The sequence below is a fragment of the Erpetoichthys calabaricus genome, chromosome 13 (genome assembly GCF_900747795.2).
Source record: "Erpetoichthys calabaricus chromosome 13, fErpCal1.3, whole genome shotgun sequence".
NCBI lineage: Eukaryota > Metazoa > Chordata > Cladistia > Polypteriformes > Polypteridae > Erpetoichthys > Erpetoichthys calabaricus.
The window spans coordinates 138,589,763-138,602,203 of record NC_041406.2 but is presented as its reverse complement, the minus strand read 5'-3'; the positions used below and the strand labels follow the sequence as shown (position 1 = coordinate 138,602,203).

At 39.4% G+C, this 12,441-nt stretch overlaps 1 protein-coding gene across 1 annotated transcript in view; it reads right to left on the bottom strand.

Annotated features, from left to right (window-relative positions):
- Positions 1-1,658: 1,658 nt before the first annotated feature.
- The window catches only part of sqlea (squalene epoxidase a), a 33,319-nt gene continuing 22,536 nt past the window's right edge, over positions 1,659-12,441 (bottom strand). Inside the window, exons 7-11 of the mRNA XM_028817615.2 lie at positions 11,757-11,852; positions 8,344-8,486; positions 5,723-5,819; positions 2,242-2,329; positions 1,659-2,091 (exon numbers count right to left, since the gene is read on the bottom strand). Of these exons, the coding sequence (XP_028673448.1) occupies positions 1,899-2,091; positions 2,242-2,329; positions 5,723-5,819; positions 8,344-8,486; positions 11,757-11,852 (617 nt within the window). The 3' untranslated portion in view covers positions 1,659-1,898. The remainder of the gene's footprint in view (positions 2,092-2,241; positions 2,330-5,722; positions 5,820-8,343; positions 8,487-11,756; positions 11,853-12,441) is intronic.

Below are 12,441 nucleotides of genomic sequence, written 5' to 3'. Positions count from 1 at the left end.
GATAGATAGATGTGAAAGGCACTATAAATAATAGATAGATAGATAGATAGATAGATAGATAGACAGACAGACAGACAGACAGACAGACAGACAGACAGACAGACAGATAGATAGATAGATAGATAGATAGATAGATAGATAGATAGATAGATAGATAGATGTGAAAGGCACTATAGATAGATAGATAGATAGATAGATAGATAGATAGATAGATAGATAGATAGATAGATAGATGTGAAAGGCACTATAGATAGATAGATAGATAGATAGATAGATAGATAGATAGATAGATAGATAGATAGATAGATAGATAGATGTGAAAGGCACTATAAATAATAGATAGATAGATAGATAGATAGATAGATAGATAGACAGACAGACAGACAGACAGACAGACAGACAGACAGATAGATAGATAGATAGATAGATAGATAGATAGATAGATAGATAGATAGATAGATAGATGTGAAAGGCACTATAAATAATAGATAGATAGATAGATAGATAGATAGATAGATAGATAGATAGATAGATAGATAGATAGATAGATAGATAGATAGATGTGAAAGGCACTATAGATAGATAGATAGATAGATAGATAGATAGATAGATAGATAGATAGATAGATAGATAGATAGATAGATGTGAAAGGCACTATAAATAATAGATAGATAGATAGATAGATAGATAGATAGATAGATAGATAGATAGATAGATAGATAGATAGATAGATAGATAGATAGATAGATAGATGTGAAAGGCACGATAGATAGATAGATAGATAGATAGATAGATAGATAGATAGATAGATAGATAGATAGATAGATAGATAGATAGATAGATGTGAAAGGCACTATAAATAATAGATAGATAGATAGATAGATAGATAGACAGACAGACAGACAGACAGACAGACAGACAGACAGATAGATAGATAGATAGATAGATAGATAGATAGATAGATAGATAGATAGATAGATGTGAAAGGCACTATAAATAATAGATAGATAGATAGATAGATAGATAGATAGATAGATAGATAGATAGATAGATAGATAGATAGATAGATGTGAAAGGCACTATAGATAGATAGATAGATAGATAGATAGATAGATAGATAGATAGATAGATAGATAGATGTGAAAGGCACTATAAATAATAGATAGATAGATAGATAGATAGATAGACAGACAGACAGACAGACAGACAGACAGACAGATAGATAGATAGATAGATAGATAGATAGATAGATAGATAGATAGATAGATAGATAGATAGATAGATAGATAGATGTGAAAGGCACTATAAATAATAGATAGATAGATAGATAGATAGATAGATAGATAGATAGATAGATAGATAGATAGATAGATAGACTACAGGCACAATATTATACAGACAGGAAGCAAAAGGTAAAATACATAAACGTTCAAGTTCCCATTTTCCTTTGTTAGCAATTTTATTTACAAATAAAAATTTTAATACAGGAATTTCAATTAACAACAAAGCCATAGGCCAGATATAAAATTAGAAATATCTTTAAGAGTATATTCACATAGTGTTTATTTAATTAATACTGCAGTCGCAATATTATAGAATGCACAGTCTTGCTATCCATTTTCCACAAATGCTTTTTTTTTTTTAGCAAACAGCGTCTCTCACTGGCGGACTCCATCCTGGCAGATGTGACCAAAGATCAAATGCCACACTTGTCCGATACTCTGAAATGTTTTCTTTTGTAAGCAAATGGCAAAGCGCCACAGAAGGCTTTTTTTTTTTTTTTTTTTAAACAGGTGGAAACGATGATATGCTACTAACTAAACAATAAGAATCAAACATACTTGGAAAACAAAAATAACTTTATCACTGTCCATTTTCATTATTCACTTGCAGAAGTCTCAGTAAATCAAATATTTTAGTTCTGAGTAGATGAGAGGTAATATTACTGCCAAAGAATGGTACAAAATTGCCCCACTGCTGAAGAAGGCACGTGGTTTTGTAATCCAAGGCTCTGATTTGAAAGCAAAATAAATGGCATAAATGGAGACAGCAAAGAAGTGGCCGATCAGCGTCATTGGGTTTGGAGACAGACTGGAAAACAAAATTAAGGAATGAAACAATTTACCACTGAGAATCATAAACAGAATATTCATCTATCCAGCCGTTTTTAACCCACTTACCCCATTCAGGGCATTTTTTTCAATAGCACCTCCTAAATTAGAAAAACAGATAAAGACTTACATGGACAGCAATCCAACAGGTCCTGTAACACACTTGCCGCCCAGTTTGAAATACAAGAAACAGGCCTTCTTCAACTGATGCAGGGATTCTGAAAATGGGAAAAAGTATTCAAAATGTAAAAAAAAAAAAATCACCATTCCTTATTTTTTAGAAAATGTGTAAAAAAACAAAACAACAACTTTTTCATAGTGTTGATTGGTAAAATTACCCAAAATGTTTCTTGTAGTGAATTTTTTGGGTTCAAAAGTGACCTTGTTGGCCATATTTTTCCCTCAAAATTTTCCATGCAGCTGGCTTGGGCAGACATTTTTTTAAATTGTTCGTCATGACGCTTTGTAAGGCCACTGTGACACCACAGAGATGTTTCAGCCAATGTTGGATAGAGATATCACTACTCAATCGGTGCTTGCTGTCCAATTTGTGTTGCGTACGCTGTCACACACGTGCGACTGGGAGACGGCTAAAGGGCTGAATGACAGTAATTACATGGTAGACTTGGGCAAGGTGCACGGACTTTCTTTCTCAATCCCTTGCAGACCATCCACAGGAAATCTCACACGGTTCTGTCGCTACTGATGACGTCACTTCCGGTTCCGGGCCCACAGATGACGTCACTTTCGACTCGGCATATAAAGCTGCCATGTTACCAAACCAACCTCAGTTCACAATTGGACTCCTTCTAAGACACTTCTGTCTTCAAAAATGTATCCATTTGCAGCCAGGGAATATTATATAGGTGGCTGCCCCAAATCATCTTGATGTCTTGGTCTCATTCTTGTGACAATGCATACACCTTTCATGCATGCGCACTGCAAGGATACTCCACCTCACACTTTATGGCACAGCCCAATCTGCTTTGTGCATGTGTGAAGAGTCATATTATGTCATATACACACATGCGTGATGTCACGTCCCAATCAGTACTCCGGCAGGATTTGCACCCATCATGTGTTTAAAAACAACTCCCAAGTAGTTTTGTTTGTGAGGTACATTAGCTGACCACAATGAGAATATTATGAAAATACTTGTTTATTCTGTACAGATTTATTGTAGGTTGTGTCTTCGCTGCTGGATTAAGTATGTTTTGCTCCTTGTTTTGTAGTGCAGATCAGGTAGTGACGGGGACTACCCCCTAATATATAACACCGATCTCTTACAACACAGGTTCTGTAGGTAAGATAGATAGATAGATAGATAGATAGATAGATAGATAGATAGATAGATAGATAGATAGATAGATAGATAGATAGATAGATAGATAGATAGATAGATAGATAGATAGATAGATAGATAGATAGATAGATACTTTATTAATCCCAAGGGGAAATTCACAGTGATCAATATAAAAGAGAAAAATAAAAGAAAAATAAAGTCGTACACGGAGCTGCTGAAAAGGCTGCCACTCTCGGCGGCGCCTGAGTCATGAAAAATATAGAGAGAGATAAAGGACTGAGTCACAATCTGATTATTTGGGTGGTTACTTACCAGATAACGCTTTAACATATCTATGATCTGCTTCTCGAAACTGAGAGGACGTGGCAGATGTTTTTGGACTGGCCGACCACCCACAAGCATTACCTGGTAGGTTATATATATACTAGCCATGTGCGCCCAACTACGTTGCGCATGTTAAAGTTGTCTGTGAACGGCTCCCTGTTTAAACATGGCTGCCAGTCATGAACTGGGCCCTTCGTTGCACAGTATTATGATTTTTTTATAAGGGAAACAAAATTACAAAAGAACACCCTTGGACATTGATTCGATAGGAATGGCCTACTCGGAATCACTGTCCGAATAGTAATTATGTGGTGGTGTAGGAGCATTTCTGCTTCTCTCCGTTCACAGTCCATCTCGTTTTCACGACGCTGTAGTTTCTTCTCACGATCTCTTCTCAACCTTTCTCTAATCTCGCAGGTTGCTTTGTGGCGTTCCAAAGAGTAAGGCAATATACACGGAGCAATGGTTATAAAAGGGGGACACAAAGGTATCCAGGCTCTTTAAAGCATAAATAGGGATCACTTCACTGACATGTGAGCAAGCCAGGGTACAACTGTGAGACGCGCAGCACTCGCCGGCTACAACGTAACAATAATAATTTCCGGAACGTGCTGTTACATTGTCATTCATTTTACCCACTGTCTTTCTTTCAGTCATATGTTACGTAGGCACGTACCTTTTATCTTCGGCAATCTCATTCTCTAACCAGGCCTCAGGAGCTAACCAGCGTAACACTGTCCACCACCCCTTTCGTTATTCTGGCACGTTGTTGACATCCGTGAGTAACAACAACGTACTAAACTGGAAGGTGGTCTACGCATGCATGGAATTCGCGGACAAACAAAGATCAAGATCCAAATGAAGGTTATATATAAAGATTAGTTAATTTAAAGCACAACAATTTGTTTAGTTTGAATGTCTGTGTTTTGAGGTGTGACTGGAGTACTACAGTCTTCAGTAGTATAAGCCTGGAGGAGATTCTTAATGCAATGCCTATGTTTTAGCTGTCTCTCTACTGCCATCTAGTGCTTCTTCTTCTAATTCATTCGCGGACAAACAAAGATCAAGATCCAAATGAAGATTATATATAGAGATACTAGGGGGCTTTGCACCCTACTCGCTTCGCTCACCCACCCCTACCATGGGGTGTGCTACATGTCAGCCACTTTACGTCTCTGCCACTCACGTTGTGAAGAGGGGGGCTGAATGCACGCTAAGGAGATGCGGTTGCTCCTCCGAAACCCCCTCTTAAATGGTGATACAATGGGAAACGAATACTTTTTTTTTACCTCTTTGCTCGATCAGCTGCTGGCTTGCTGCTGCTGCTGTGCTGTGTGATCCGCATCTTGCGCAGCGTTTCGAACATTTAAAAGCATATACAGCAGCTGTCCTCTTGTCTCACTGCTTTGTCTCGTGGGACGTTAAAATGTCTCCAAGAAAATCACGTCTTGTCTCCTTCCAAGCCTTCCAAGATTTTTTTTATAATATATACGTATATTTTTTTTTTCTTTCTACCTTCTGGCCCGTTATTATATTTTGTTTGAGGGTAAGTCATTGTATTAATATCATCTCAGGGAGGCGCAGTGCTTTATGGCTAAGGTCACATTTTTGGCCACAATGATCAGTCCAGCATAGTTGGCAGATGTCTACCTAGCAAAGTGCCTTTGGGACATTTACAAGACCATTGCACCATTATAATCCCCTTCCTCTTTGATCTTCCACTTTGACTTCAGTGCATTCCACAGAGTTCACTGAAATTCCCAAGCCTTTCCGTGATTCCTCGATGCTAAACAAATTCAGCAGGATTCACGTATCACTGTTTATTACCTCTTGATATGAACAATTAGTATTAATACACGCCTGTACCTAGGGTGGCTTTGATGGCTGGTCCATCCACCACCATGAGAGGCAAGGCCTTTGGATCATATTTATGGTTGCTGTTGATAAGGTATAAATATGTCGATAATAATGCAGGAACACTTACCATCTGTTCCAGCAAATAGTTCATACAGGGCTTGTGCCAAGACATTCACAACAAATGAATGTGACGTCTTTCTTTCCCAGTGAAATTTCTTCTTTGCCTAGAAGAGTAAAGAGAATATTAATTTGTGACACATTTAATATACATTTCAGAAAGCTGTCATTTTCCAAAACATAAATAAGCAATACATTTATTATCACTGTTGTTATTATTATTGATTATAAAAGGTACTAGCTGTGTAAATAAAGCACAGAGTCCTAAAAACTATTGAAATTGTCAGAAAAAAATTGAAATGCAGAGTTGTTAGGTAATTGAAAGGAAGTCCTCTGGGCATCTCTCTCCTAGGAGGTTTTGTTTTGCCGATGTGCTCGCCTCGCTTCTGTATTAGTGGCAAAGCGAGTTTCTGTTTCCTCGGAGGTGAAGCCCTTACCCCAACTCCACCTCTCACTTCCGGGACGGACAGACGCACACACACTTCCATTTGTAGACGTTTATATATAAGGTAAGATTCTGAAAAATTACACACAACAATAGTTTTAAAAAATGACTGGAGTTCAGGTTCCTTATTGACACTCCATGAATAGCACTGAGATCCAACAACAATTCACCTCCCAGTTTCAGATCCGGTATGCCGTTTACAATTGTGCCCCCCATATATCTCTGCTATCGCCCTCCCAGTCAGTCTACAGAGTCAGTACATTTAACCTTTCCATCCATCCATCCATTTTCCAACCCACTGAATCCGAACACAGGGTCACGGGGGTCTGCTGGAGCCAATCCCAGCCAACACAGGGCACAAGGCAGGGAACCAATCCTGGGCAGGGTGCCAACCCACCACAGCATTTAACCTTTTCGATTAACATATCCAATATCTCTAAAATGTTGTCTGGTATTTTCACATAAAGAACAGGCAAAACTTTCCTCTTTCCAACTTGAAATCATATTTAAGTGACTCTTTGGTCCACCAGAACATATTCTAACTGTACAGTACCCAGCGGGTGTTTGTGAGTATCTCCTTAGCTGCCCAGGGCCAGAGCAGGAGAGAGACCAACCTTGATCGACAAGCCCCCATTACCCACTGTGAACATCATTTCTGTTTTTGCAAATACTTCCCATCCTTGAAGTCAACTCTCGGTGTTCCTTGGTATCCTTGTGTGTCTCAAACTCTCTTGCCAGGTGCTTCCTTCCTTAAGTTCCCATAAAGCCTGCCTCTGTCATTTCGAGGCACCTTGACTACCTTCTGTCTGCTTTTTGACTACAACCTGTGATAGATGGTCAGTCGTTACCTGCTTTGAAAACATCATTCATATTCTTGTGCGCACTTCTCGTTTTTGAAGGTGACTCGGGTTGTGTCTCATTAGTATTTACAGTAGTGACCCAACATCACTTATTACGTTATTCGCTTTGTTGTCTTTGAAATGTTCCATTTTAACTAATTTGTCAAACTGACCAATCAGACCAAAGCCACACTGAGCAATCAGATTGCTCAGAGGGACTGGACATAAGCACACAGACAGTAGCATGTTATTATATATACTGTAGTAGATAGATTATTGTCATATATGACAAGGGATGTGGGAGCAGAACCCGAGCGTTTCCATGAATACAAAAACAAATCACTCAACGTGAATGAAACTCGGCACATTTACTGCATAAGCATTACAAAAAATAAGAGGCTTGTGGATTTTGAGGAAACTCAATCCAGTAGACATACATAAATAATGTATATACCATACATACTGTTGCTATACTCAATAAACTGTATAGTGAAAGTATTGTGATCAGGTTAAAATTCAAAATAACATCTTTATTTAAAGAGAGTAATGTGTGAGACATCAGATTTTTATACAACTGCACCACAAAGAATGACTTTGGTACAAGTACTGAACTGACCGCCTTGTGGCTTACTGTCCAAATACTCAGCCTACACTGCCCACTAATCATTTTTACTTTACATAAGACCTTTCTACGTGTTTTTTAAATTTCTTTCCCTACACCTTTTACAACGGAAACACAGACAGGTCAAGTTACTTACTCCAAGTCACACAACGAGTTGGCAATGGGGACTGAACAAGAAAGATCCGCCTCCTCCTCTCACTTATTGGTCAAGAGTCTTACCTTTAAGTCAAAAATTCAATCCCATGTGACTTGTGTTTCCTGTTTATGAAATGTGCTGATTTTTCCGGAAGATTCTATTTAACAATATTTTAGCAATATTTTGCGTTTTGCATGTGACTTGATAACTGACATGTTGATTATGCAACACGAGAGATTTCTTTTCTGTTTTCATAGATGTTTTTCACTCCATTTGCTGTTGTACATACAGTATTGGTCACCATTGGCTTGTATTGTGTCATAAACCTTTTATCTCTGTTCTTCATAAAAACACAAGATTAAGAATTTTCTTGGCCATCACTACAAACTACATGGGGTAAGTAACACGTAAAAAAATATAACTTCTGGGCGGACTTTCCTGTTTGAATCTTTTCTTAACATATACAGTTTTATATGAAAACCTTATCTGTGGGTGTTATGCTGTCATATATATTCCAAGATCATCTTGAAGCATATTTACCATTATCAAAAAAGTCTAAACATACCATACAAAACATTTGTTTTATTACCTGCAGCATGGCAGTATCATCACAGAGGTCAGGAATTTTCTGCAGAAGGGCTTTCCATATTCTGACATCATTAAAAACAACACTCATTCCCCCGCCAGTCAATGGGTGTCTCATATTATAGGCATCTCCCAAAAGCAGAACTCCTATAAAATTAGATAGAAACATCATTATTATATATTATTATACTAGTGTATATCACAGGAGAGACAGCAAGTAGTATCAGAGTACTGCATGTTGTGTATGAAGGAAGCCATTTTGTAAGATTAAATACAAAGTAACACTTCAGTTAGTTTTTGGTTCTCCTTTTACACAGCATTGCTGCCACACCGCCCTCAGACCCCAATTTGATTCCTGGCCTGGATGATGTTGAGTTTGCACACACGTTTACTGTTAGACTTGGTTTAGCTCCAAGAACATTGGTGCTCTCCAATAATTCAGAGACATCTAAGTAAGTGAACTGATAATTCTAAACTTGTGCGTTGTATCTGTGTGTGATAAATTGTAATTTCACCAAAATTCTGTTCTTGCTTTGCGCCAAGAGCTGCCGTGGTAAGATCGGGCAGCGATTGACTTAAAAAGCTGGATTGTGAGAACAGATACATGAGGCAACTGATTCACAGCAGTACATAATTTGGGAAGGTCCCATGCTCAGACCTTCTTTGCTGGTTTATTAGACAGTCTTCGATCCACAGTAGTTCCTAATGTTCTAACACCTTAGTTTGGGGTGATGCCGGAGGGGATGTTACTGCTTAACGAAAAGTCTACCATGATAACCTATACTACCCTGTAAGCTGTTCTGCTTGTAGACAGATAAATATGAAAGGCACTATAGATAATAGATAGATATGAAAGGCACTATAAGATAGATAGATAGAGATAGATAGATATCTATGATAGTGTGGACGCTAGGGGTCACTGTTGCCCCTTAAACCCAACAGACAGACATGCAGGACACAAGGTAAAAGCACTAAGATGAATTTTAATTCTTTGTCTTTCTTCTACAGTGCCCTCCAAGCACCACAGCCACAGCCACAGGTTTACAGGCAAATAATCACAATATACACGATTCTCTCTCTTTTTCCTCCTCCACACCTCCCAGCAAGCATTGTCCACCTCCTGCAGTCCCTTTTATATTGCCTGATCCCGGAAGTGCTTCTGCTCTTCCGTCCATGTGACCTGCCAGCATTTTCGGGTCAGATGGAGAACTCACGTTTTTAAATCAGCCCAGGCTTCCGTTCTCGTGACCTACTAGTACTTCCAGGCTTGGTGAGAACCTTGTCTCCCAGTGCCCTACAGCATTCCTTGGCGGCACCCACGGTACCCAGCAGGGCTGTGATGCTGAACTCCATATCCCATGGTGCGCTGCGGGAATCTGGGACATCACTATACTATAGGGATGCTGCCATCTAGCGTCTTGGGAGGGACAATGTCCCAAAATAGTTGCCTTCCAGTCTCAGGGTGTCCTGGCCAGGTTCAGCTGCCGCCCGTCTATCACAATAGATAACACTTTATTTGTCCCCAAGGGGGAACAAAGATTTATTCCTTCTTATATATGTATTTCCCCTTTGTTATGGATCCAGTCCAGCCTGTCATTGGTGTCGTAATTATAAGAGTGCACCACCTCCTCATTCACTCCATGAATAATGACCAGTCCCTTTGATGCCAATAATCAGTTCTTTGGTTTGTCTAATTCTAGATTGCTGACAATTCTCAAAATTCTCCACCTAACTCCTCTCCTCTGTCGAAACATCTCATTACTGCAGAATCAACTGAGAATTTCTGCCAGTGAAATGACCTGATGTTATTATTAATAGTACAAGCTATGTGGGGTGAAAACGTGACAAGACTGCTCCTTGTGGTGCTCCAGTGTTGCTCCTACTGTCCTTGAGTCTCACAAACTGCAGTCTGCCTGACAGATGGTCCATTTTTCAAGACACCACAGCCTCATCCACCTGCATACCCCTGAGTTTACCCCTTAATAGAAATGAGGCACTGGAGAAATCAAAAAGCAGAATTTCCACAGTGCTGCTGGCTTTGTCCAGCCTTCTGGAGCAGACCTATAATGGCATCTTCCACTCCAAATTTTATCTTATTCACCATGCAGCTGCTTTGCAATCAGATCACAAAGTAACAAGCTGTGCTGCGCATGTAATATGGGTTGAAATCCAAGTAGTCAATATAGACATCAGTACTAATGTTTGCAGTGCACCATGCAATGCATACATCTCTGTTATACGCCATTTAGATAGATAGATAGATAGATAGATAGATAGATAGATAGATAGATAGATAGATAGACAGACAGACAGACAGACAGACAGACAGACAGACAGATAGACAGATAGACAGATAGACAGATAGATAGATAGATAGATAGATAGATAGATAGATAGATAGATAGATAGATAGATAGATAGATAGATAGATAGATAGATAGATAGATAGATAGATACTTTATTAATCCCAAGGGGAAATTCACATAACCCTAACCCTAATTTGGTATGGGATTCGTAAAAGCAGTATTAATGCTTGTGGTGTGTCCTCTGTTGGAATGACAAATGCAGTGCATTTTATTACTAAAAATGTTTGTGATGTGCCATCTTTTGGAATAACAATCAGGCAGACAACACACACCTTTAATTAAGATGAATAGTAGGCCAGAGTCTGTCTTAACAGCATCAACCGGAATCAACCATACATAATGCACCTGGAATAAGGTCCTGTATTTACAAGTATAGGAAGACTGGGTAAATGAAAATATAGGTCTGGTCCATTAGGGCATCAGTGCAAGAAAGAAAAACTAGTGGCTTGAATATAAACATGTTATGTTCTGCCAGAACACTAAAAAGCAGGTCAACCAGCAGTTTACAGGAGGGTCTCACAATCTAACAATAAGGAATTGATAAGCTCCTGTCAAGATCAGCTGAGGACTTAGGGGTCCAGAGACACCAGGGGCCAGTAGAGAGAGTTCTACCAAGGCGTAATCACGGCAAAAGAAGTTCATCCTTTAATGACCCTAAATGATTCTGAGGCTCATTCAGGACTCACCCTGGGCTGATATGTATTCCGCTATATCCTAACTACAGGGTCACAGGGGTCTGTTGGAGCCAATCCCAGCCAACACAGGGCGCAAGGCAGGAAACAAACCCCGGACAGGGCGCCAACCCACCACAGGGCACACGCACATACACACTAGGGACAATTTAGGATCGCCAATGCACCTAACCTGCATGTCTTTGGACTGTGGGAGGAAACCCACGCAGACATGGGGAGAACATGCAAACTCCACGCAGGTAGGACCTGGGAAGCGAACCCAGGTCTCTTAACTACGAGGCAGCAGCGCTACCACTGCACCACCGTGCCGCCCACTTTACAATTCAAATGAGAAAATAAAATGGCATATTGTACTTTACCTGGTTTAGTTACAGGTGATGGAGGCAAAAAACTCGAAGGCATAGTTCTCACTCGATCATTCTGGACTGCCGATTGAAAAGGTTCTTTTAAATGTTCTGAAACAAATGAATACATACACTTTGTAAGAACCTGAGTTTGTGCTTTTATGCATGATGGTTCTCTGATATTATATGAAATGTCTGTATGTCTGTGAAGATTCTCAGTCATCCAGGTGAAATTATCTGGTAGTTGAGTCATGGAAACTGGATTTCTTTCTTTTTAGGTAGATACGTTTCACTGCTCATCCAAGCAGCTTCTTCAGTCTGAGGAATGTTGGCAAAGTACAGTAATACTGGCTTGTATGTGACTGTAATATGCGTCACTGTATTGTGTGCCTTTAATTTTCTCTCACAGTAATACGTCTCTCTAGCAAGTATTTTAATCTGTACTGGCGTGCAGCTGATTATTGTATGTATGGCGTCTCCCCAGCAACAGATTTTATGTGCGTGAAAATAAACCTACTTTTAAAAGTCATCCTATTGTAATATCATGAAAATTCGTATATTTAGGAAAACACTTTACACTTTACCGGGCCAACTTTGTTATTCGCAAATCTGACATCCTCAGAGTGAACAACACACACTAATCCCACCTCTTTGGGGAAGCTGGTCTCCGCGTCTCAGTGCCCGATTGGATTTTTCGTGT